Source organism: Camarhynchus parvulus, chromosome 6 (assembly GCF_901933205.1).
Source record: "Camarhynchus parvulus chromosome 6, STF_HiC, whole genome shotgun sequence".
NCBI lineage: Eukaryota > Metazoa > Chordata > Aves > Passeriformes > Thraupidae > Camarhynchus > Camarhynchus parvulus.
The window spans coordinates 6,734,954-6,761,334 of NC_044576.1; the positions used below are offsets into that span (position 1 = coordinate 6,734,954).

A 26,381-nucleotide genomic window follows, 5' to 3' on the forward strand; every position below is an offset into this window, starting at 1 on the left:
ATCCAGGTTATAGGTGCTCTCAGATTTGCAGCACCTCTGTCCCTTTTTGGGCCTCCACTGGGTCTAAGGGGCATTGAATTCTGTCTGACCTGGATATGGAGAAAAGGAATCCCATCTTATTAGAGACTGGAGATGCTTTCTCCAGCAGCTTTGATTCAGGGAGCAGCCTGGCCGTGGGTGATGTTGGTGTGAATGGTCCCTGCTCTCTGCTTCCAGGCTGCTGCCTCCCTTGCTGAGCTGCCAAATCCAGCAGGTCCTGCTGAGCCTTGCAAGAGTTCCCCTCTGGGCTGCTCACAGGCACTGCCTCCCTCTCAGCAACTTGCATTTATCTCAATTCCTCCAAGCAGCTGAGCTTGCAGCTGTCCCCTGCAACAAGAAGAGGATTTGTATGGGTTGGACAGGGATATCTGTGCTCTAGGGAAGCTTTTCCACTCCCTTTCTTGGAGCTGCAAGGGAGCAGCAGGAGGTTGGTGTGCTCACAGGCCATTCCATGGCAGTAAGATTTTAAGTCCTTGAAGTGCTGGAGTTGCAGGTTTGGGGAGATGAAATCTCAGTGATCCCAGAGCCTGTGGACATGCTGTTGACAGGATGTAATGATTGCACATACTACTACATGAAGAAGAATGCTAATTTCTAAACCTGCCAGAATGTTCATAATTTTAAGGAAAAATCAGGAAAATGGCTGATGGATAATGTAGCTGGTTAATAAATACCAGTTTGTGTTTCTCTAAATAGGTGATAGGTGGATTAAATGTCAACTTTGTGGACCAGGTTAGTGTCAGGTGTCAGATACTGTGTAAGCTTCCTTACGTTTCTTTTTTGTTTGTTAGATGTTTTTCACTTTGACAAATCTATTAAACCAAGTTGGCTACAGCATTTGCCTGCCAAGTTTAGTTTTAGAGTAAAATCATGTTTTTCCAGCAATTGAAGCATAAAATAGTCTTTAATGAAAATAGCAACAGACACTTAACTCTAGCCCTTCCAGCCAGATGTCACAATAATGTGAACCATCAAAGTGAAAAGTCATTTTTCACAGGTATCTTAAAATCAGTATTGACAGGAGGTGGTTGGTATGATGTGCAACTTCACCATATCCTTTGTACAGCTTTTTGAAGACTGTGGTAAAACCAGCTTGGTTTTGTTAGGATTTTTTTAATGAACTTTTCTCCTAAACTGGGTGGCATTCCTTATTTTTGGTTAATTTATAGTGCCAACTAGAAGTATTTTGTTCATGTTGTTGTTCAGAGAGTCTGCCCCTGAGGTGCATTTTGACATGCTTGACTCCCTTTGCTGCCTCTTCTTGCATGGCCCTGACTGTTTGCCTATGGCTTCATCTGTGCCAGGTATGACACAACCCTTTGCAGCTCCCAGTGTGAACAGCATGTCCTAAAAGCAGCAGGATCCAAAAGGGGAGCAAATGTTCTGCTTGGGGCCAGGTTTTCAGTGGCTTTGCTGAAATCCAGTCTCTGCTCTCGCAATGGTTTTGCAGAAGCATTCAGTATATTCTTGACTGAAGATCTTTTTTTTTTGAGACTTTTGCCTCACTTTTATTCATTTAATTAATTTATTCATTTCAAGGGGCCTTCTGATGCTAGGAGCTGTATTTTCATCTGCATGGTGAACAGGTGACCTGAAAATTCAAATACTCCATAGGACTGGGTGAAGTCAGCCTTTCCCGTTATCATATGCATAAAACACAATGGTGGTCACTGGGCTGCCTGCATTTATTAATGTGTCTTCTGCATGGATTTGTGCTTGTGCTATAACTTTATCCCCCTCCAAAAAGAGGATGATAAATGATGCTTTGGGTTATTCACAACTTCCTTGAGAAAGATTTAAAATATGAGTAAAACATGAAAAGCTGTTGCTCATCCAAGTTGGGTGAGTTTGTTTTAATAATAAAGCAAAAAACCCAACCAAATATATTGCATTGAAATTTGAGCTGGAGAGAACTGGATTTATTCACTTATTGCTACAGTGCTCTTTTATGAAAAGAGTTTGAAATCCCAGTGATGAAGAGAACTTTATTTCTTGCTTTGATGAAGCAAATAAATCCTGAGTTGGATTTATTAATTCCAAACACAGAGCTGAAGTTTGCTGTGTCTTGTGACCCATGGTGGCTCAAGTTAGGCTTGTGGGATGGACTCATACTGGAGAAGGCTGAAGTGAAGCACATGGGTTTAAACAGATTGGAGTGGAATTGCAAGGTTCTCTTTTGCACCTGAGGGAAGACCTAAGATGTAATCTCAGCAGTAATCAGCTCAGTTATGCTGTTCTATGTTTTTCTAATAATTTGTCTCAGCCCACTTCTGTTTTCACGCTTGTTTTTTGTTGATTTGGGGTTTTTAATTGGTATTGGTGTCAGGTAGCTTTTGCAATTATGAAAAGACAAGTCTCAAACTTCACGAGAATGGCTGGTCATTATAAAAAAGCTGCAGCACCTTACCATAAGTCTCTGGAAACAGCTCAGAATGATTTTATGCTCAATCATCCAGAAATCAGATCACTGTGAAGCGAGGAGATTGTTTGTGGAATAGGGGCCAAAATTTATCACTTTACCTTTGGAAATGCTTAAATTCCCTTTCTTTTAGACATGTTGTACCCTGCTGCCTCTTTGGGCAGATCATTAGGAAAGGCTTTTAAACTTTAAGGTGATTTTCCATCTGGGTTATATTTAACTGATGGTTTTAACAATACAGGCAAGTTTCAGCCCCTTACTGGGATGCTGCCAGACCTCTGGATGAGGGAATATCTTGTTGCTCTTGCCTCTGCCAAGCTGTTACTAGCTCCTGTTACGTCATTTCCAGAAACTCTAACTCAGTTTTGTCCTGAAAGAAATAAGCATTCATTTGTCTGTTGCTCACCCTTTCTTCTGTAATGCCATTTGCAAATGGCTTTCTTGTCTTGGTGGCATTTCTGGGAACAAGCTTTTAGGCTTGCCCTGCCTTATTTGTATCAGTTACCCAGCTATTGCCTCATTTGCCTCAGTAGAATGACTCCTGATTTGTGCACCCATGGAATAAGATCAGAATTGTGTCTTTTGTCCACAAAAGCATTTAAGGATTTCCAGTGATTTCAAATCCTTTGTGAAGTTTGACTGCTACTGAGAAATACATTGTACTCTTGAGAAAAGATGAAAATCAGTCAGTTAAATCAGAATTGGATAAAGCAGATGAAGTGTAAACATATATAACTCTTCTTTCCTGAAAGGCAGAATGGGAGAGATTAACACCTGTCTTCCTTCATCTGGTACATGTCAGTTGTTGAACAGAGCCTTGGTGTGCTGGATTTCTTTACTTCTTTTAGTAACAACAGTTTAGAACATGCAGGTAGTTCCATAATGTGTCTGCTCACAGCCCAGTAGTATGATCAGAAAGGTGGGTAAATAACACTGGGAATAGTTTGGAAGAAGACAAAACAAAATTATATTCCTTTGCTGACTCTTGAATTGAGAAGAGCTTCTGTGTCTCCACTACTCCATGTCCTACTTATTAAAAGAATGTAAAATGAGAATGGGTCTAAAGAGTAGCAAAAGAATCACTTCTTGTGTGAGGGAAGCTTAAATAGAGTAGATCTGTACAGCTTGAAGAGGGATGAATAAATGGGAGTAGCTAAAGGTGAATAAAATTGTGCCTGACGTGGAAAAAATGAGCAGGAATGAATCACTGGTGGTTTTATACAGCTGAAAGGAAACAGCATTTCCATGTGCAAGGTACAGTTAAATTGTGGAGTTTCTGCTGTATGGGTGTGAACGCAGAAGGTGTCTGTGCTTCCAGCAGCAGCTCCCGCTCCCAGCCTTATCACCTGCTTATCTCTGTATAGCCACATCTGTCACTTTGGAGCCACCAGGTGTTGGTTTACTCAACCCTTCACAATCACAAACCTTCAAAGCGCTTCTCAGCCACCTGAGCCAAAGCCCTGCCTCAGCATCAGGCTGCCTTTCCCTGCAGAGTGCTGGAGGCTGCCATCCCTTCTAGACAAATGGGAGAGTGAAATGCGAGTACCTGCTTTCTTATGCCCATGGTGGTCCTTCTCAATTTTTCCTGCAAGACTCCCATGGGATCCTAGAGAAGTTTTTATTACCTCTGGTCCTAATTTCAGAGAAGTTTTTATTACCTCTGGTCCTAACCTCAGACCTGCCAGGTGGCAGCAAGTATCCTCAGGTTCGTCTTTTCCGGCTTCCTGTTCTTCAACCCTGGTCTTGATGGATTCTCTCCAGTAAAGCCAAAATCCCACCCCAGCCTCAAACCCCAGCCTTTTTTTTGCCTTTATTGTAGCTTATACACTTCAGGTTAGGTAGAAATGGTGATGTCTACTTCAAAGGTAATTTTCAGAGAGGGAAAATTCTATTTCAAGTCGCTGAACATAGTGTGGTCTTCCAGCCAGGCCTTTCTGAAGGGAAGCACACAGTAGGTACAGGCGTGTAGATGGAATTTAAACCATGTGAACTTGGCTCCTATTTCCTTTCTTGGAAAGGAATTTTGGACAAAAGTACTATCTAGCTATTTCTTGCTCTCCCTTGATTTAAGGATCTAGTTTATGCACTAAGAGATGGCCCAGGCCTCAAAATTTGCTGCTCATCAAAACCATTTGTTGTAAAAAGGATGTAATTCAGCTAATTTTTTTTTTTGTGATGTTGATAATGTTAATTGTCCAAATTTTTAAATTGTTCTCTGAAACCCAATTCTTTCAGTTGCCATATTTTTGCATAAGGTTATAGAAACTGTTCAGAGAAGCATGACTTTAGGAAATATGTTTTTCCTTAGCAAATTATTTTCAATGCTAAGAAATATGAAAGAAACAGAAGTATTTTGGTGCTTTGGAAATGAAAGCTCTGGAGAATTTTAGGTTTATGCTGCTGGGTCAGATTGCTGTAGTAATAAACTGTGTCCTCATCTATAATTTTAAAAGCAGCTAAATTCAATAATCTGATCAATACACTTGGGTGGTACTCACCACATCTGGGTCTATGAGTCTGATCTTTTCCTCAGCAGACTTGATAACAAAGGTGCAGAACATCTCTGATTTGTACTTGGAGATTAAAAAGGGAAAAAAATTAAATCAAATTTATTCAGTACCCCACTGTGCAGCTTTAAAGATTCTTTACACAGGATACCTTTTCAGAATGGGGTCTCTAGTGTTGGGTTTTTTACATATATATTTTTTTTAAGTTTTTTTTTGTTAGCTACAAGTTGAAATTGGGACTTCCTAAAATGGTTTTGATGTGTCAAAACATCACATACAAAGCATCACAATAAGGAATGTAAAAATCTATTATTATTTTCCTCTTGTGGGTTAGGCAGGCAGAGATGTCTTGCCAGTTCTGGCTGATAAATCTTGCTTCATTTGACTTAATTTGTTGCACTTTTTGCTGATGTACTTTAGGCAGTAATTATCTCTGTCTCCACAACTTCCATTTGGAGAGCAGTAGAACATGGAGGGAGTGCCCTTTGTAGGTAGACTTAATTTTTCTTATCAGGTTCTTTGTATTATCTGGTAATACTGACTGTATCAGTAAATTGGGTTTTTCCTGTACAACACAGATTGCATTATGCTGAATCTCCATAGGTTTTGACTTCAAAATCCCCTTTGGGCCTTTGCAGTTTTGTCATCATCTAAGTTTTTTTGATTTTTAAAAGCCTCAAGTACTAGAAGTTGTCCCACTGAGGGAATAAAGATCTGTCCAAAAGTCTGCCAACTGAAGGAGAACATTGAGGGCTTCAGCCTTACTCACTGTGATCTTTTCTAGATGCCTTGAAGATTACCCAACACGAAATTGAAAATTCATCTTCCTGTTTACCTATTACTGGGCTAATTAATTTTAAGTAAAATTTAAAAAGTGCAGGGAGCCATTAGTCCACAAACTCGCTCTGATTTGCTGTCATTGTGCTTTGTGGTGGGGAGATATTGAAGTACAGAGAAAAGCTTGTTCTTCCTACCTTTTGTAACAAAATACCTGCAGTTTTCCACAGCGCTTCTGCTCTCAGTTAGTGTGTGTGTGCAATTTAATCTGGTTTCCTGAGGAAATGGAAGATGTGCAATCATAAAAGGCATTTTGAGAGCCATAGGGAAGGTGTCAGAGGACAGGATGCTGTGGTGGTTCAGTGATGTGGGCAAGGACTGGATGAAGGGCTGGAAGGAGAGCAGTGGCAGGAGCCTGAAAGGAGCAGTGGGCACCTAAAGCTGGTGTGCTGTGAGTGCTGTGGAGACACCTCACCCACAGGGATATGGAAAATCAGACTTAAGCAGCTCTGCTTTTCAGGGAGCAGCTTTAAATTGGAGACTTTATGTAGGGTTTTGGACAGTTTACCTGTGGTACAGATGGAATAAATTCACGTGCACATCGGACTGAGTGTGCCACTCATGGTGCAGCGATTTATTTTTTTCTTAGGAATACAAGTGTGTCCTTCAGAGAGATTTCTATTCATATCTTTCATGTCCTGGCAGGACAGCCCCTACTCCACGCAGCATGACAGCAAACTGCCAGAGAGCTTTTCTCCTTTCCCATGTACAGCAGTAGCCGGGCTGGGCTGTCCTGGAGCTGGCTCCTGCAGCATTCCAGGAACTGGCACACACTGGGGCTGTGGCAGCTGTTCTCTTCTGCACTCAGGCTGGGCTGCTGAGACCTCTTGTGCTGTAAGAACTAAAAAGGATAGACACTCTTTGTGAAATTCTGGAGGGTGGCACTATGTGTCTGGGAATGAGACTGGAGGAGTCTGTAGGGTGGAAATCCAGCTGGAAGCAGTCCACAGGCATCCCTGACACCAGTTTGTACTGATGATAAATCTTGGCTGGCACTTTTAAGTTGTTGCAAGGGCTTCTCTTTCCCTTGACCTATCCTTGTGTGTGTCACTTCACCACAAAATGTATTAATATCTTACTAAGGCAGATAGAGAGATGCTTCAGGTCTGTGGGTGGGCTGCTTGTAATGCCCATGTCATGGGGCAGAAGTTTCTGCCCTTTCCAGAAGAGACAGTGACAGCTCAGAACACACGGCAGTGAGGGTGCCCTTCCTGCCTGTCCATCAGGAATGGAAATCTCTCATCTGATGCTCTTTTTTGTACCTTGGCTTTCTCCATGGGTATTGGTGGAACACTGATGAATGTTCCTTTCCTTTTTAGCAGAGTTTACATACTTAACCAGACCTGTGGCTGGTGCTAATTTTCAGTGCATTGTTAACTCAGAGAAAACAGTATAACTGTGCTTAAAAAGCAGAGGGGACCAGGCTCCAGTAAGAAAGGAGGGAAGGGGAAATGGTGGCAAAAGGTATGTTTTATGCCCTGGTCTCAGTGCAAAATAGACTGTAACCTGCTACCTTTGTGAAGCAGAAATGAAATGGAGAAAATGAACTACAGAACATAAAATTTTGCATCTCAATTTTTATTTTATTTATCAGGCGCATACTGCTAGTTTTTATTACTGCTGATAACTCTACTATTTGTTTTGCATTAATGGCAGAATGGGAGATGTCTTCATAACAATGGGAATGCCTGCCTGTGCTAGTCTGTCTGCAAAGGAAATCTATAGGTTTAGTGGCTTGAAAGCAAAGGCACAGAAAATAACAAGATTACACTCTGCCTGCATTAACAGCCCAGGGCTGGAGCTCCAGAGTAGGATTTTCTTCAGGTGCAAAGAGCAAGTGTGCCTTGCTGTGGGTGTGAGAGTACCAGCAGCATTTTGGATCTTTGAGTGCACTGGTGAGATCATGGTTATCACAAAGGCTGTTATCATGATGAGACAATTATTCAGCCTACGCAGTGGGAGCCTGTGAGAACTGGCTGATTCTGATTAGTGTCTCTCTTTTTTTCTTTTTCTTTTTTTTTTGCTGAATAGTGTGTGAGTTTTTCATGTGCTATTCACAAACACAGTACTTGTGATGCAGTCCGAAATTTGATTTTCATTATCACTGTGTCTGTAGCCTCTGCCAAACTACACAGCTACTCAAACTGCAGTTGTACTGATTGTGGCCTCTACAACTTGAATATTTGTTCGTCTGTCTTTATGCAATCTGTGAATACCCTTCAGAATATACACTGTAAGTTCAGAAAGTAGCTCTGGGGCTAAAAATAAAAAAAAAATTTTTTTGCTGCTTTTATAAGCCATGTAATATATATTTAGAAGAGATGCATTATCAATTACTGATTTCTCTAAATAGCTGTAATTTTATGTAGTGGTTTTGCAAGTTAATGCCAAAAATGTGGCAATTTCTCTAAAGAATCCATATAAAGCCTTGATTTTGTGAGCTGTAAAACAGAGCATCTTAATGAGTAAGCAAAATTGGTGCCTAGGACTCCATATGATTATCAAATGCTTTGGATGGGGCTGGAATGGACCTTAAAGATCATCTTGCTCTGACCCTTCTTCACGGCAGGCACTGATACAGGGCTCATGGGTTCCCTGTAGTTCCCTGGGTCTTCCTTTCAAAAAATGGGGGTTATGCTTCCCTTTTTCCAGTCAGTGGGAGCTTCACCAGCCCACCACAAGCACTTGAATATGGTGGGTAATGGCTTAGGAACTTCAGCTGCCAGTTCCCTCAGTTGTATCTCATCATGTCCCATGGACCTGTGCACCTTCAGGTTCCTCTGGTGGTCTCACACAAGGTCTCCTCCTGCAGTGGGCAGCCCCTTGTTGGGTACCTCAGTCTTCTCCATGCCCTGGGTGACCTGGTTTCCTGTTTCCTTCCAGGGAAGGCCCACATTTTCCTAAATCTTCCTTTTATCACCAATGTACCTATAGAGGCTTTTCCTGATGCATTTCATGTTCCTGGCCAGGCTTAATTCTATCAGGGCTTTACATTTCCTAACCTGATCCCTGTCTGCTTGGACCATTTCTCTGTATCCTTCCCAGGCCACTTGTCCTTATTTCCAGCCTCTCTAGATTTTTGTGTTTGAGTTAATCCAGGAACTCCTTGTTCATCCACTCAGACCTCCTGGTGTTTTTGCCTGGCTTCCTCTTGGTGGGATGCATCACATCTGAGTTTGGAGGAGATGATGCTTGAATATCCACCAGCTTTCCTGGTCCTTCTTCCCTCTGGAGCCCTTATCCCACCAGGCAGATCCCTGAAGAGGCCAAAGCCTGCTCCTTAAAGCCTGCTGTGCTCATCCTCACTGCCCTAAAGAACTTGAATTGCATTTTCTTTGGAGTTCATTTATGTGCCTGTAATTTAGAGCAGACTTCTCAGCATACTCTATGGTTCTGTATGGTTTATTTTGTTTAATTCCTCTTTATTTTTAGACTTATGGAATAAAACTAGATTTCTTAAGTTCTGTTTTTGATACATAGAGAATACCTTTTTAAGACTTTCAAACTGGCCAGAATAATTCAAACACATCACTGTTCTCCTTTGATTTGGATCTTTATTTGGAGCTCTGCTTCTGTTAATGTGAAGCAGCTAATGGTAATAGATTTTTACATTAAGAAAATATATTTCTTACTGTCAACCTTACTGAATCAGTATACAACGCTGAAGTCCATAAAATAGTTTTGTTCTGTCTCAGTAAGTTTGAATTAAGAACAGACTTTTGGAAGCTGGGATAGCCCTTGGTACAGTGCTCATAGGATGGTCACAAGCAGCACAGATGTAAGAATGACCAAGTGGATCCTAATGAATGTTTTACAAAGGAGAGTTACAAAGTTTCCATTCTGGTCTCTTGCATGCTGTTGCAGAGTTCCCTTAGTGTAAAAAATTCTCATAGTATCTCACCCAAATCTGGTTGCTGCAATTGAAACTTTCTGCTCCTACTACTATCCATAGTAATGGTGGAGAACAGACAATTTTCTTCTGTTTTGTCAGGTTTTGATGGACTTGAGGACTGTTGCCACGTCCCATCAGCCATCTTTTCTTCAGGAAAGAAGAGGATGTGTTTTACAGACTTCTGATTGCTCTTGTTGTTTCCCAGATATCCATGTTTTCCTGGCAGCAGGAGAGCAGAAGTCAGTCGCAGTATACCTGTGGCTTTGCAAATACTAAATGGAGGAGAAAGGTGATTTCACTGTGCAGCCTGTCCCTTCTGCACTCTGCTGCTTGGCTGTTGTCCTGTGTTCAACCTGCAAGGTTTTATACCCTGCAGACAATGCTGAAGAACAGTCCTTACTTGTCTAGGCTGTGAAAAAAATTTTCTCCTTATTTTCACTCAAATTCATCTGTTTTGTTTGGTTTTTCCCCACACCATTTCTCTGGTCTTACTTATCATTTTGGTCTAAAGTTTCACTCTTTAACATGCACATGCTTGTTGTAGTTTCATGTTTGCATCGGTAATAAACTTTTCTTATTGCCCAAATCATTAATAAAACATTGGAGAGAAGCAAATCCAGGACAGACTCTCACAGAACATCCATCCTTTTTGACAATGAATGTTAATGTCTTGTTCCTGAGTTCAGTTACCAGATCCCTCTTGGATTAATCTAACAATCTTTTCATCAACACCATGTTCCTTACCTTGCTTATGAGAATGTCAGGTACAAGTATTGCTCTTCTCCAGTCTCCAATGCCTGTCACCTTTACATGAAATAAAATTAAATTCATTTTATACAGTTTCCTCTTGACAAATCCAGACTGATTGCAGTTCCTCCCAGTAACTTCCAGATGGTGACAGATTCAGACACAGGAGATCTCTAAGACTGAAAGTTTGACCAGACCAGGGTACAATTTTATTATCTCCTGGTATTTTGAGTTTTCTTTCCCCACTCTGTTCTTTCAAGTTGGACTAATTTGGTCTTCAACAGTGTTTTGCTATCCTGCCTGTTTTCCAGGAAGTCTCAAAAAACCCCACAAAAACCCCAAAACCAAACCCAGAACATAAAAAAAACTGTAGTGGCTGGAATTTTATCTTAAGCCTATATAATTCCCATGTCCTAGCATTAACTGCATGGAGTTATTATTGTTGTGTACCCTTGTTGTTAGCACCCTTGGACCTGTTCTGGGCAACAGTTCTTTTTATGTTTTCTTCTGTTATGCTATGTGAAGTACTGATTATTTAAAGTTTAGGTTCATTAAACATTTTAGTCAGAATTTGTTCTGTCTTTAAAAGGGGAGCAATGTCTTTATCCCTGAATAGAATTTCCATGCAACATTCCTCCTTCTTTCTCAGCCTCTCCACAAACTGATTTAAAATAAAACAAATCACAGAAACAGAAATTTTAAAAATTCTATAAAATTGAAAAAGAGCAATCTTCAGTTTTTATGTAGGTTTGCCGCCAATCATCTGGGTTTTCCTAATTTGAGGGGAAAAAGGAAAAGCCAAGAGGGCTGTGAGGGGAGAGAGGCAGAGGAGCAAGGTTCAGTGGTGGCTGCTATTTGTTTTTGTGAGTGTATGGATATGCTATTTAGTCCAGAGCTATTTATTACTAACCACAGATTCAGGGTTGTTTTCTGAAGAAGAGCAATTTCAGAGTTAAAGCAATAAATTCTTCCCATCTCCAGCTGACAACTTTTTCCTAGAAATTTAGTGCCCAAAATAGGACAGAGTGTTCCAGATGAGACCCAAGCAGAGCTGAGGAGAGGAGAGAGAGATTTCCTTCCTGTGTCTTCCAGGCTGTTACTTTTGTGTTTACATCCCCAGTATATAAACTTGTGTTGATGTACATTGTTTGCCATGCCATACAAACTAAACAACTCCCATCCAACTTCATCCTCTGCTGTTTGCAGTCACTCCCTCCCAACCCTGTGTAGTGTGTGTTCAGCTCACAGGCAGGTCCAGGCAGGAATTGCCACATTCTGTTGCTCTGAATAGGCACTAACATTACCTGGCTTTCAGGCATCACATCAATGCTCCTATCCTGTGATAATTATAATTGTTATACAGGTAAGTGGGGTTTTTCTTATGCCCACTGGCTCTTTCTAGGCCAAGAAAGAACTTGGCATCCTATGGATATTAATAGCTTATGTGAAATTTGTGACGAAACAAAACATTTCTGGCTTTTTTTAATGGCAGTGATTTTTATTTTTATTAATGAATCTTTTGTAGTTACCTTTCTTGCTCCAATGGTTTCTTCCAACAGGATTTTAGTGTCAAAGTACTAAGGGCTGGACTTTGTTGTTTGGTTTGGGGTTTTTAAGGTTTTGGTTGGGGCTTTTTTTTTTTTTTAGGTAAATATACATTTCTGTTTTTAAAATTACCCTTAGGCGGTTTTTGTAATACTGGCTGTTTTTTTAGGGAAACTGAGAATTTTCACATACAACTGCTTCAAGTGTAACCTTGTAGATTTTATGACTGGTATATGAATTTACTTAAGAGAAAGTGAGAAAAATGTCCCCTGAAAAACATGAATTTGATACCTTTCTGCCTCTTGTTACTGATTGCTAATGATTTTGCTTTTTTGCATTTTTTTCCCTATAAAAGTCAACTTACTGCTGCGTGGAGCGTGCAGAACACTTAAAACACTAAAATCTCACTCGGGCAGCATGTTGAGATTTTAATGATTCCGTGACTTAATTATGGAGACAATCCTTTGGGAACGAGGCAAAAATGGTCATTTCAACATAGAAAAGGAATAATGAATAATTAAAGAACCTAATTAAATGAGTTTCTTATGCTGGAGTGGGTGGGAGGTTTCTTTCTTGCTTTTATATTTTCATTTCAAATGTTTCCTTAAAGATTAAGAAATTGTGTATACTGGCAGGGACTAGTGTCTTCACTGAAAAATCTGCACTTAGTTTGGCTCAAGTGGGAAGTCTGCAATGAAAGTCAGAGTGAGTAAATATGTCCTGTGTACTTGCTGAGGGAGCCTTGGTCCAGCACAAAATGTGGCAGTGATCAGGGAGAAACTGCAGCTCTCCTCCTTGGCTCACGTGTACCTGTTTTCCTTGTCTTGGGAATACTGCATGTTAGTAATAGATTTTTTTTTTTGTATCCAAGTAGTTCAGGGAAATTTAAAAGCAAAAAAACCCACACCTAACCTACAAACAAGCCAAAGAGCCTTTTTCTTCCTTTCTTATAATTTCTGCATTTTTGCACCACAGAACATCCACAAAAAAAGCTATACAGCTGGAAGTCTTGGGGCAACTGGGAAATGCTGGCAACTTCAAAGAGCCTTTCTTGTGACCTTTGCAGATGGGTCCTTTGTTACACTTGCTCAGCAACTTTTTATTTCAAAATAAAACAAGTAAGCTGCTCATAACGTGCAGAGCTTGACAACAGGAAAATTTGCGGGCACTGGGTCACTCAGTGCACTCCCTACTGTTGGCAGTGGGTGGGGGGAATAACCCATTTCAGAAGGTGATAAAGAGCTGCCTTTGTCCAAAATTAAAAGTACTTTTCCTTTTGGGGGTGTGTTGTGGTAGGGAAGGTTAAATATTTTCTTGAGTGTAATATCTTGCTAAAGCAGAGAGGCCCCTACCCTGGATACACATTGTGCAGTCATTTATGGAAAGGCTCACTTGGTCAAAATGCCTTCTAGCCTAAAATATATATTTCTGACTCAAACATTACAGAAATCAAAGAATATTAATTAAAGAGTACTGGAAAATCATCCACTAACTACAGCAAAGGTGTTGCATCTATTTGTGACTGATGCCATCCCACTCTGTTTGGTAGCTTCATTTGCTGAAGCACATTCACTTCCTGGCACCTTTGCAGGTTCTGCAGTGGTTTTTAATAAAAGCTTTTTGTGTAGCTTTTATTTTCATGAGACTGCTACTGCTCCAGAAAAGAGACAGCAGGCGGGGGGACTTGATGCTGAGAAACTTGAAATACCACAAAGACATTTTCTGCTGCTGTTTTGGGTTATTTTTAAACCACTCTGAGACAGGGAGTTTTCCATCTGAGATGAGGAGGGAATAACTCATCTAGTGTCTGTTTGGGAACTGGATGACCTGGCAGAGGAGGTTCTGAGAGCCACCTTCTTGATACCTGCTCTCCTTATATTGGGGGAACCCCAGCTCGGGCTCAGTGTTCACTGGATGTGTGAGCAGATTGCTTTCATGTGTTGGAGCAGAAGTGAACAGATGCAGCAGTGATTAATTGACCACTCAGGGTGAAGTTTGTAGCTGAATCATAAAATCCTGATGAATGGCATTTTGTGTTTCTTTTTTTGAAGCTCACCAGGATGGGATTGATCCTCCTATCATATCGCAGACAGCGTTCAAATTCTGCGTGTGGGAGTGCAAAACTGATAGCAAACCTGCTTTTGCACTTATTCCTATATATGCTGGGGTAGCTTTTCCTGTCTCTGCTGGTGTCATTTGCAGACACATCTAACTAAATTTCCAGATCAAAACTCAGTTTGGTTCCCTGTAGCACCATTGCACTGACCTCCTGGTCACCCTGCTGTGGCTTGCAGTAGCTAGGAGATCATGGTGAACTAGGCAGAGAGAAATGATGAAAGTTGGAGGTTAATATTCTGAAGTTAATATTCTCAATATACAGGTTCAGAACACCACTGAGAAGTTCCAAGAGAGGGTTGAAAACTATGTCTCTGTGATCTAGTGTCATTTTGGGATATAAGTTCTGCTCCTTAAGATGTGTGAAACCAGTTTAATGCCATTTCCTAATGATCTTTGTCAGCGTCCCTAAAACACTGACATTTTACATGAGAGTTTCAGTCCAGGCTGTAGTGTGGTGTTTGAATTGCAGGGGAAAAAAGTAGAGAAATGGTTTTTTAGAAGTGCATGCTTGTTGCACTTTCAGTGGTTCTCTATAAATATAGGGTTTTAGCAATATTATTTTTGGCAGAAGACAAATGGAAGAAAGTTTTTGGTGTGTTTGTTCTGCAACTATTTAGAGATTATATATAAAGTATAAAACTCTTACCAATGTTTCTTGCATTGGATAAATTTCCTGGGCTGCTTGGCAGTTCCATCCACAAACCCCCACAAAATCTATCTTGCAATTAGTGTGCCTCTATAAATAAGATACATCAGTACCTTTTCCTTAGTTGGTCATGAGTCAGAGATGAAACTCTTTACACCATCTTCTCAGAAGAGTTAATGTTAATTTGTCACAGTGAGCTCCCTTTCTCTGTGTAGGCCTCAAACAAAATCACCCTGTTTTGAAAGTCAGGGTTGGTGATCTCCAGTCCTGGGTGCTCTTCAGTCTTCTGAAGTTCTTTCTCCTCTGCTGCTGCATGAGCACCTTGTTTCCCTCTCCCAGTTTGTTTGTGGGAGGATTTGCCATGCTTGTGTGGTGGCCTGGGACAGCCGAAGGTTTATTTTCCCATTTCCCCTGCTCCTGAACCCATGGGCTGAGTGAGCCTTGAGTCAGTATTTGAACTGTCCAGATTTACCAGATGTGCAAGTCTTCAGGGCTAACAAGAGCCTGTGGTAGTTTTCTTTAAAAGTCATGCCTCCAGCCTGAACTTAAAATTGACAAACGTGTCAGCCATCCTCATACTCTGAGTAAGCTGGACCACAGGAGGTGTAATTTAATCAGTTATGCCAAAATGTGTCATCCTTGCACAGAGAAATAGTAATTTTGCACTTCATTCTATGAGCTTAAAAGTGGCTGCTGCTTTGATCTTGTATCAGCTCAGAAGGCAGGTAAAGTGTCTGGGGAGGGCTTAGTGAAAAGCATATTCCATTATTGTTTTCTGTGTGGGTGTTTTGGTTTAGTTTTGGGTTTTGTTGTGGTGGTTTGTTTGCCATGGGTTTTTGTTTGTTTGCTTGTTTTTGTTTTTACAATTGGTATAACTTCTACTTAAATTTCCAGTCAGAAATTTAAGAAGGGTCATTTAAGAAGTGCTAAGCCTCTGGCCTTTATCACTGCATCCCTGATTTTGTGTCATTTCCAAAGCATTTTTAAGCTCTTGTGCCCCAAAGAAATGAAATAAGAAACAGAACATAATTCAGTACCATTCCAAATTTTATACTGTAAATTCAGAGAAGGTAAGGGGTTAGCACTGTAAAAGTGGTGTACAAAATACAATTTAAGTATTTTCCTGCTTTTTTAGCGTAGTACATACATCCCTTTCTGACTGTCATGTTTCCCCAGTTTTTTTGGGACTGTTACTGCCAAAATAGAATTCTGCTAGAAGAAGCAGGTGGTGGGAGAAACTCAATGCAACAACATAAGAGAGCCAAACAAGCCTTAACCTTTCTTATTTTCCATTCATTTGCTGCTCAGTGATCTTGATCTTCTGCATGTTTGGAGATGGGTCCATCCTATCCTGGACATCAAATGTGTGAAGTAGACCTAAAAAGTATAACTAGATGCTAAATAGGCTTTTAGTCTTGTTTGGGTTTGTTTGTTTGATTTTGAGACACAAGGCCTGCCAGCCTAACTAATGAGCAGATGAATCTTAAAAGACTCATGAGAAAGTTTTTTATGGTTAACCCATTTTCACAATTTTTTAAAATTTTTTTCTGCCTAGTCTTCTCCCCAGATGTTCTTTTCATGAATTGTTTTTTTTTTAATTCCTAGCAAGTCTTGTTTTTTTTTTTTTCCCCTTCTCATTAATCTATTTTTTGGCATTTTCTCAGTAAGCTAATATTTTCATGAGTGTCTCATCTTCTTTTTTTTCCTAGTGCTGTATAATTTGTTTAAAAAACCTGTAAAAGTGATAGTGTTTTCTTCACTCTATAAGCTGCTGACCAGTTGATGAATTAACACAAGTAATTAGATTGTGAACACCTTTTCCTCCTATAACTTTTCATGTTTTTATTCCAAATCCATCTCAATGTTATATGCTAATGCTGTTTTGTAGTCTCTTGAATCTAGTTTTAGCAGTGGGACTAGCATCTTAACCTAAACCAAATGACACAGTTTCAAGTTGATAAAATCACTTCCTGACATCATTATTGTGACTTTGTGAGTAGCTGAAGCTAAGTAGACATTATCCTTGTGCTAACAGAAAGTGTAAATTTCCCATTATTCACGTAAGATACAGTTTATCATTCTTTATCAGGACCCTATGGATTGTGCTGAAACACTCATTGGCATTTCATTAACTCTGTAATTAAGGGTGAAATCAAATAGCTTAATTATTTTACTGAAGTCTGAAAAGAACACTTAATGAAGATTTCCAGTACCCAATTCCCTTGAAGTGAGTTATGACACATCTGGCATGAAAACCTTCACACTTCACCCAGCTTTCCTCTGGCAGTGCCCCATCACCTTCCAGTGAATGGTGCCACTTCACCATTTCCCCAGAACAGGAGTTGTACATATACAGTTGCTTTTCCACAGGAGTCTGAATGTTTTACTCTTACTTTTCTTGTAACCTCTTTTCTGTTGGAGACTGTCCCAACCTATAAGCTATAAGGAATCTCTCTTTTCTTTAGTTGATTTTTTTTAAAATCATAGCTAAAAGATAATTTCTCAAAACCATAGCTTGAAAAGGCATTTTGCTCTTTCTGAAATCTAATTCTGGAGGAGTTTGGACTCTGTAGTTCAAGCAGGGATTGTAATCCACATAATAAAAACATCTGCATGTTATGTCCAATTGATTAATTAGCTGAAAAGATCCTTGGGATGAAGCAGTCTTGGCTGACAGATAAAATCCTCCAATTTATGCATATCTCAAGGGATTGGGTGAGTTCACTTATTATCCTCATTTCTTAGCATTTTTCCTCATTAATAAAAGCTTGGGCTGTTTTCTACCTGCATAGAATACAACCTGTGCATAGGGTGGCACTTGGGCATTTAAGCTGGATATGTGGATGTTATTCCCTGTGTCAGCATTTTTAAAAGTATGCTTCAAGTATTTCAAACACCTAACATTTGATAATGCATTATTTGTGTTTTTGTTTAATGAGGTTATTTAGGCATAAATTACAGGCTTGTATGGTTAAAAGGCTTATGGGACGTCACTGGATTAGCCAGGCAGCGGTGAATGACAGCAGCATTCACTTCAGCTGTGGCTCAAATAAAGTTGGTTTCCTAAGGCAAAGACTCATGAGTCTTTCAAATCCAGATGGAAATATGCTGGGAATAAGAGGGATCCAACTCTATTGAATTTTGTTGAATCCACTTTCAGTTCTGGTTCTGCTGTGTTTTCTAAGCACTTCCGTGATAATAACTGTGTTCTGTGAGACGGGGGAGCTAATGTCAACTTTATTTTACAAAGATCTGAACTTCCAAGAGGATAACTGCCAAGGTCATGCAGGCAGCTTGCAGGCTAGAAATAAAGCTTTGGGTGCCTTTTCTTTGCCTTTTAATTTTTTTTTTAATAGGCACAATGCAGTCTTCCATTTCCCACCAAAACCTGAGATCACTGTCCTTCCTGAGGTACCTTCCTCAGCCCCCGTGAATCAGCAGCCCGCCCAGCTCCTCTCTCTGGTAGGGCTCTGGTAGTGCTAGAGCAGAGTTTCCTCATTGCTGCCCTGGGTTTCCTTGAAGAGCTGGGCCAAAATCCAGGTGCCTGCCTGAGCATGGCCTTTGACAGCTTGCAGTGGTGCCCTGCAGTTCAAAGCATGCTTGGGGCATCCTTGGGGTGTACTCTTGGTATCTTTAGAAATGTGTTTATTCAGGTCTCTATAGAACATAGAGAAGTGGGAGTTGACTGCTTCTGGTTCAAATCTAGGCATTGCCCAAGTGCAGCATTCCTCTTCCCACAGCTTTCCAAAGGCAGTGTTCTGTGAGGCTTCAGAAGCCTTTCAGTCGTGGCGGGGAGTGTGGAGAGTCACATGGTGGTGTATGGGTACAGGAGCTTTGCATGCACACAGAAACCCTGCTTTTACTGCACCAGCAAGAAAAATCCCTAAGGTCACACAACTGTGGCCTCCATCCTTGAGCATTTCTTAAAAATCACTCCAAAATAAACAACTTTTTAAACCTGTTTTTTTAGCCCGTGAACAGGAGACAAACAGTGCACTGTGTGCTGCCCTTTGGACAACATGGGATGTGTTCAAAGTAGTTTATGTTTTGGAGACTTAAAAGATTATTTTTCTTTTAGCCATGTTATGTGAAAACTAAAGCATGTTGCTTGCAGGGCCTCAGTAACCAGAATTCAAAAAATGTCTTTCAAGTTTGGGGGAAGAATATTTACAAATGTGTGAGACATCTCTGGATTTTATGCTGCTCTGAGAAGATTCAGCCTGATTTGGCTAATTGCACTTCAAATTTAAATTTGACTTAATTTTTACAACAGATTCTGGTTTTTTTTTTTTCTTTCTGGAAAGAAATGCTAGTACCATGTCAGATACACTGGTTTTGCTTGGAGAGACTTTTGGGTTTTATCTGAAAGAAATCAGACTCCCTTAAAACACTGATCTTCATTGCAGTGAAGCATGCTGCTAGGAATACTGGGAAAGGTTAAAAACAGCAGTCTTGAGGCCCAGCTGCTGATTGTTCATATTTGTGCAGAAAAAAGATGGTTCCTTATTTACTAGATGCTTGCTCTGTGTTCATCCTAGTAAAGAATCCTCCTGCACGCCTTAATACTGCTGCTATTTTACCTCCCCTAATGAATATTCAAAAGCTGCAGTCATTGAGGACTCAGGTGGCAAAAATAGTAAGATGATTGAAGCAAGCCTTGACATAAAAGCCTAAAAGTACATTTCCAACTACATGGCAATAATGCCGATTTCACTTTCTGACCACGTAAATGAACAGTGCCAGAAAATCTCCCATGAATTAAATGCCTGTTTCACACACCAGTGTGATTGCATCTTTCTCTCTGTATGATGTGTTGTAATAAGTATGTTTAAAAAAAAAGGGGGAAAAAATACAACAGGGCTTTCTGTAATCCTCTGTCACAAAATGTATTGGAATTGAAAAATCAGTATAAAGGACACACTGTTAAGATATGGCAATGCATGCATTGTTTTCTACATAATGCAGTCAGAGTCTCCATGGTAAAAAGAAATTTTTATTTTATTTTTTTGTCACCATCAGCAGTTAACCTAAAGTAGGAGCTGCTCCATTTCATTATAGGTTAAATGGCTTACTATACAAAACTAGCTGAGAGACGTACAGCGCTAACACTGCATTTTTTTAGTAGGTTTTAAAAACGTGCTTGAAGATCAGTGAAGAAAAAACAATGCAGCATATGTTATTGTTCTGGAATTTTTTTTAATAGAAAGCGCTCCTTTTCAGCATTCCCCCTTCAGTGGAGTCACTTAGACACTTCCAGCTGGTGGCAGGGGATACAGCCATAATACAGCTTTCTCTGTCCCAGCTGTCTTTTTCATTACGTTAAATGCATTACGATGGCTGCACTGCTTTACAAAGGCTCAGGTGCAGGAAGGTATAGGAAGAAATCTGCAACTATGTGTTTTTGTAGTGACTGCAAGCTCCTGCGAGATCTCTGAATCCTGAATGTGCTCCTGGCTCTGGTCACAGATCTCCTTCCAATCACTGGAACATTTGCTGTAAGGGCTGGCTAAAGGTGCCCGAGGAAATCACCTTTTACAAAGGAGCATTGTTGTAAAGGATTTTTAATGCATTATGGCTCACGCAGCATCACAGTTGAAGAAAAACAGGGATTTAGAAATAAATGCTGAGGAAGAAACTGAGAAAAAAAGAAAACACAGGAAAAGATCCCGGGATCGGAAGAAAAAGGTATCTAGATCTGTGCCAAATTCTGAACAGGGGTTCTTTTGTTTTAATTTTCTTACCTTGCAATTGAAGTATTAAAAGCTTGTTCTTGCCTGTAACTTGGTAGCTGTGGGAGTAATTTGTTAGCATTGTAAAATATCATTTGTAACCACGGCTGTGGGGTTTGCAAAGCAATTGAATGTTTAATTGGATATTAGTTGATTGCAGTGATGATGCAGAAGGTGTGCATTCGTTTCCCACTTATGTTGCTGTGATATGAAAACTGTCTGTGAGTTGAAAATAGTTTTGTAACCATCATGTGGGGTTTAATGCTGAGCTTTCTCGTAGGTTTAATAGCAAAGCATGGCATAATAGTTTAGTCTTACATGCAGGTTACTTAAAAGGGATGTGTGTAGAGGCAGATTTTTTTTTCTTTGTGTTGGGACTGTGTCACATGTTTGGCTTCTGAAACATCCATTTTTGGGATAATGTTACAGAAATAAGGTGTTTCAGTGTTTCTGTTTTTTTCTTAACAGTGAGCTGTTTAACAGAATTGAGCTATAACAGTCTGCTACTAGCAACTTTCTTTTGTTAGGAAAATACGTGGCTGAGATTACAGAGCCTGGTTTTTCACTGCTGTAGATTTGTGTTAGCTGCAGAAAACCCTTCAGCAAACTAGGATTTGAAAAATTCAGTAGGCACTGCATTGCTCATTGTTCAGGTCAGGAGCCTCTGTGTGATTCCAGGCTTACTGTTTCTCTCTAAGGTATAAAGGAAAATAGTTATGGTTTGTGGCATAATGACAGATAAAGAGGCCAGCTACTTTGGCAGCTCTGAGGCTGTGTCCTTATAAATGACACCTTGTACTCTGCTCCATAGAAATAAGGCCCTGCCACAATTTCTTGTCTTTGGCTGTATTTCATGATAATTTTTTCAAGAACATACCAAGGAGCCAGCTGCCTTTAGAGAAACCTGGGCATGTAGTATTTCTGTGTGCCTTTGTGAAATCCCCCTAAGGGGGGGATTGGGTAATCTTCATATGCTCAGAGAAGCAGTGCATGTGCTTCCTAAATGACATGTAGATTTCCTCTAACATATGTGCATCTTTTGCTTGGGCGAGAGTCAGCATTTCCCTGCCCTTTTCTCTTTCCCCTCTGCTGTGGCAGTCCTATACCTAATGAAAAGCACGGAGAAACCCACTGCCTTCTGTTCTAGCCAGCACGTTGGGAGACTCTTAACATGCTGCAGTACATTTGCTGCAGCCAGCCACACTGGAGGCATTTTTTCTGTGTCAATGTATAGGTTCTTCTGAATCATCTTCCAGGATAAACAGCAGTATGAAGATAAGTTTCTGTCTTTGAGGTGAATTTTGAGGTGCTGCTGTTTGAAAGCAGCCTGAAATAGTGATATTTTTCTTGGCTGCTGTTTAGGTTATGTGCAGGTTTGTGATGTTGCTGTCAGGTGAGATTCCCCCCAGCTGAAAGCGACCACAGCAGTAAGGAATTAATTGTAGGAGCTGTCCCCTCAGCCCATATTTACCTATGGCTTGTGAGCTAAAATGAATAGTCTCTCAGCTGAATCTACTCATGCTGCAGGGAGCCCACGTTGTTCTTGATGTGCTCAAGTTTAACAATAGCATGCCCAACCAGATCCATGCACTGCCTTTGTGTAAGGGAGCTTCCTCACAGCTCAGAATTAGAACAATATAGAAGGGATATGGCAGTGAGAGGCTCTTGATTCAGTGAGGTGAGACAATTGCTTTGTGGACAAAAATGCTTTATTGTTTATACAACACTGCTGTAGAGAGGAAATCTCTCAGCAGCCAGAGTGGCACATGGATAAATATCTGCCTGTTAATCTCAAGTATATGGATTTCTCTCAGTGTTTCATTTCTGCATCTTAAGAATGAGAGAAAATAGAGAGCTTTTGCTCCACCAAATGCTTTTTTTTTTTGGTCCCCCCCGCTTTGGAATTTGGTAGCTTATTCCAGTTTCTTTCTGAGTTTCCTTAGGACTCTGCAGATTCAGAACAGGTAGAGGCCATCTCTAGAAGGAGAACAGAACAAAACCCAGCAATTGCTTCACTTAGCTCTCATCCGTTGGGGCATCATTGTCCTGTCAAAGACATGGTTTTGTTACCCAGTACACAGGGCGTAGGAAGTCCAATAATTTGGTTTGCCATTTTGTGCTTTCCTGGCTATTTAAAACATTTTCCCCCCAAATTTTCCACTATGAGTAGTGAGTCACTTCTTGTTCCTCTGCACCACCCACAAGCAGGCAGTACTCGGGGATTTTTTTGTTGATCACATGATACTGCACAAAGCTTACCCTTTGCTTAAGCAGCATGCAGAAATATCCTTTAGAGTCTTCCAATCACTTTGGAACAACAAAGAATGCTAATGCTTCTGGATAATTTATACAGTAAAGAGCCCAAGGCAACCAATGGTTAGAAAGTAAGGCTGGTGGGATCAGCCAGTGTCTTAGTCCTGTGTGATACTAGCAACAGTCATGCTGATTTATGTTCCTGTTTAGTTGGGGGATGGCAGTCTGAGGGGAATATTTCACTGCTTTTGACTGGTTAAGCAATTTACAGTGCAGTAACATTCCTGTGAAGGCTTGCTTCAAGACTTGGATGAGAGAAATGACCTTTGTAAAAACACACACAGAACAGCAACCTGCGTTTTGTCCCATCCCATTTAATTTCAAGGCGAGATGTTTTCAAACTGCCCCTCTTAGCTCTGTGGAGAGGCTGTGCTTCTGTGCCCTATGGCCCCACCACACTCCTTTTGTTTGCTTGCATTCAGGACATTGCAGGCCTTTGCTGAAGGTTCTCAAAGGTTCAGAGCTTACCTGGCTTAACTCAGGCAAGAGAAAGGGAGAGGGCCAGCAAGTGAAGGATCTGCATTATACAGGTTTTCCATTTATTCTGTTCAAGTTTATATTACAGCTTCATTCAGCTCTGCCTCTGGATGGTTGTGCAGTGTCCTACACTGAAAATAGTTTTGAGTACATCCAAGGGCAGACCTGAGCCTTTAATGGTTATCACAGAACAAGCCAAACCATTCTTAAAAATAAGTGATTGATAGGATAACTTGCTTGATACTTGCCAGTGCAGCTCTGTTGTGTGTAGTTTTGTTTGTGAAAACTAGAAATTGTTTATCCTATAATAATGTCTGGGCAGGAATTGGTTGCTTAGTCAGTGCCTTTCCTAAAATAAAGGTGAAACCTCTGAAGGGTTTTTTGTGTTCTCTGTTGGGTACATATCAGAAGAGAAGGACAGGTCTTGGCACACAGTCAATGATTTATGTTTTATACAATATTTAGTAGGACTGAAGTGATTTCCATTTATGTGTAGTGCTCAGGAGCTCTTGTGTTCTTTGGGAGCACAGAAAAATTTGATCATAATGCAAAGCCTGGCTGCTGCTGTCCCTGAGATGTTAAAGGCTGTTGCTGTCACAGCCTCTGCTGCTGCAAACTTGTGGGCAGCAGGGAAAGTAACCCATGTCAATGTCACAAATCCTGCTAATTTCATCATATGGCTCACGGTGTTGGAAGTTTTTACTAAACTGTCAGGTATGCTGCAAAAATCGCCTTGCAGTTTCCTAATGGAAATAAGTGGAAATGCTGTGTCAGGAATGATCAGCCTGTAGGTGTTGCAGCTGCTTTGAGGAGCTTGTGCATCTTCTGGGCTGGGCTCTGCTGCCAGCTCCAAGGGCCTGTGAGGGATGTTTTGGGCTGCCCAGCCTTGCAGAGCTGGGAACATCTCCCAGGGGCAGCAGGACCCCGGGAGGGCATCATCACATCCCACTGGGGGAATCCCACTTTTTCCTTTCCCCTCAGCACTGCTGGGGCTGTCAAATGTTTTACAGATCTCAGCCATGTGAAGGTTTTAGTACAAATGGCAATTTCCATATGCAAACAAGTCTGCCAGTTACTAGGTAAAGCTTTAAACTCAGATAATAAGTGAAAATCCCCATTCTTTTTTATTTCAAGTAATTTCACTATTTTTAAACAAATCTCAATCAAAGATCTGTTTAATAGCTTCTGAACAGCTGAACTTGAATGTTGTAGAATCCTAATATGTTGAGTACAAGTGATTGTTCTTTTACTCATTTGTGTTAAAGCACAAACCAGGCAGATGTTGTTTTAACATCTGGGAACATGACCTCTGGTAAGGGAAAAGACTGTGTAGATTAAGGATCTGAAAGAAAAATAGATAAGTCACTGGTTTTTTCTAAGTGTGAGAAAAATTTCAGTCATATCCTTGATTTTGGACATGATGCTCTGTCAGAGGCAAATCAAGTGAAACAGAAAGGTATTTCTGATAGATGATTAGGGGCACTGGTGGATGGGATATCTACCAACAATGCTGAATTCTTAGCAGCGTGGAGCTTGGTGGTGAAAGAGTGTTTCTATTCAGCTGGAAAAACAATTCCTTCTTTGAAGATGACCCCTAAAGGAATGAAAGTATTCCATTGTATTGTGTGGGGAGCACTACAGCATCATTTGGAGTGGGCACTGTTCAGCATTACTCCGTTGTTTATAAACCCAGAAAAAATTTTGCGCCGTTACATTTTTATTTAGTGAGGTTTAGAACATTTACCTTTTCCTTTTCACCTTCCTGATGCCTCGGGGTTGTGCTGTCACAAGGGATGGCCATTAGTCACTGTGCAAGTGTCAGTTTGGGTAAAACCTGCGTTGTGCCAAATGCTTCCAGCTTGTGGTGGGAGGGGATGGGCCAGAGCAGGGAGGACCAACCATGGGCGGCCTCACTGTCACAGGGAGGCGGCTCCACAGCTGGATTTACAGCTGGACTCTCAGGCAGTGTAAATCAATACTGCTGCTACTGCCTGGTTGGTGTTAACACACAGTCTTTTATCCTTCTGATTTTTCCACCCAGGCTGGGCTGTTTTTTTGGTGGGCTTTGTGTTTTGTTTTTTTTTTTTTTTAATTGAGAGTTGAGGGAAGGGGAAAATGGGATGTTCTTGAAAGCAAAAGGAAGTGCAGAGATGGTTAGTGAACAATGATTTAAAAAGAAAAAAAATTCTTATATGATTATGAGTGTATGAATGTTCAACCCTGTGCCAAAAGTCAAAACTCTGCTGATTTCAGGCTCTTAACTTGCCTGAATTGATGGCTTCTGGATAAATGATGCATACTTTGATGCTATTCCCTTTGGGTGTTCACTAAATATTTGTTACTGTGAGCCAAAATACTTGTCAACTAGTGGAACTGACTGGGCACCTGCTAAAATTGAGTGTTAGACTCATTCAGACCTGGTTTGACTGGAACAGGGAGCTGGGTTGAGAGCTAGGCTGTTGGTGGATGTGGTGGAGCATATGTGGACAGAGGAGACAAATAGAGAAAAAAATAAAGCGTGAGTTGTAAATTGTATTAAATAGAAAAATTATTTGGACAAAGCCTGAGATTTGCCTGAAGTTCAGACAATAAAAGGCTGGATTTGCTGCTGTTCAGAAGTTTGTGCAGGCCACTGTTAGAGTCGTATCAGGGATTTTGTGGCTGAGGAGTGGGACTGGCACAGAGCTGCCTTGTGAGGGCAGAGCACGGGGCCTCCAGGCTTTGATGGGCTCCTGTGCTCCTGTCCAGCTGGAAACCTGGAGGCCTTTCAGCCCTCTGTAAAAGGATCCCTTGATCCCTTCCTGTTAGACTGGGACGTGCTGGGGGGGCACTGCAGGTGATGAGCTCAGCAGAGGTGGCACAGCTGCCCCACCTTGTTCCTCACTTCAGTCACCTAACCCAGGCTGTACCCCTGCACTTTAAAGCCAAAACTCCAGGTGCCTTCAGAGGATAATTCAGTGTGTGTGAGGCAAGTTAAAGGAATGCCCTTGTTTTCAAGGTATTGAGTATCTTTTTCTTGTGTCTGTTGCATGGTGTGGTATTTTTGTGGAGTTCTGCTTGGTTAGTGCTCTACAGGGTGCATAATTACTGACCACCATGGAAGAGATCAGGT

General features: G+C 40.9%; 1 protein-coding gene across 25 annotated transcripts in view; it reads left to right on the top strand.

Annotated features, from left to right (window-relative positions):
* ANK3 (ankyrin 3) overlaps positions 1–26,381 on the top strand; it is a 284,651-nt gene that overhangs the window by 74,162 nt on the left and 184,108 nt on the right. For 18 of the 25 annotated variants that reach the window (XM_030950825.1, XM_030950844.1, XM_030950835.1 and 15 more), the window contains exon 1: positions 19,296–20,435. The exons of 4 other annotated variants lie outside the window; for them this stretch is intronic. In XM_030950825.1, coding sequence (XP_030806685.1) covers positions 20,322–20,435 — 114 coding nt within the window. In that variant the 5' untranslated portion in view covers positions 19,296–20,321. Of the gene's footprint in view, positions 1–19,295; positions 20,436–26,381 lie in introns of those variants that run through there. 3 more of the 25 variants (XM_030950838.1, XM_030950831.1, XM_030950856.1) reach the window with 1 other exon arrangement.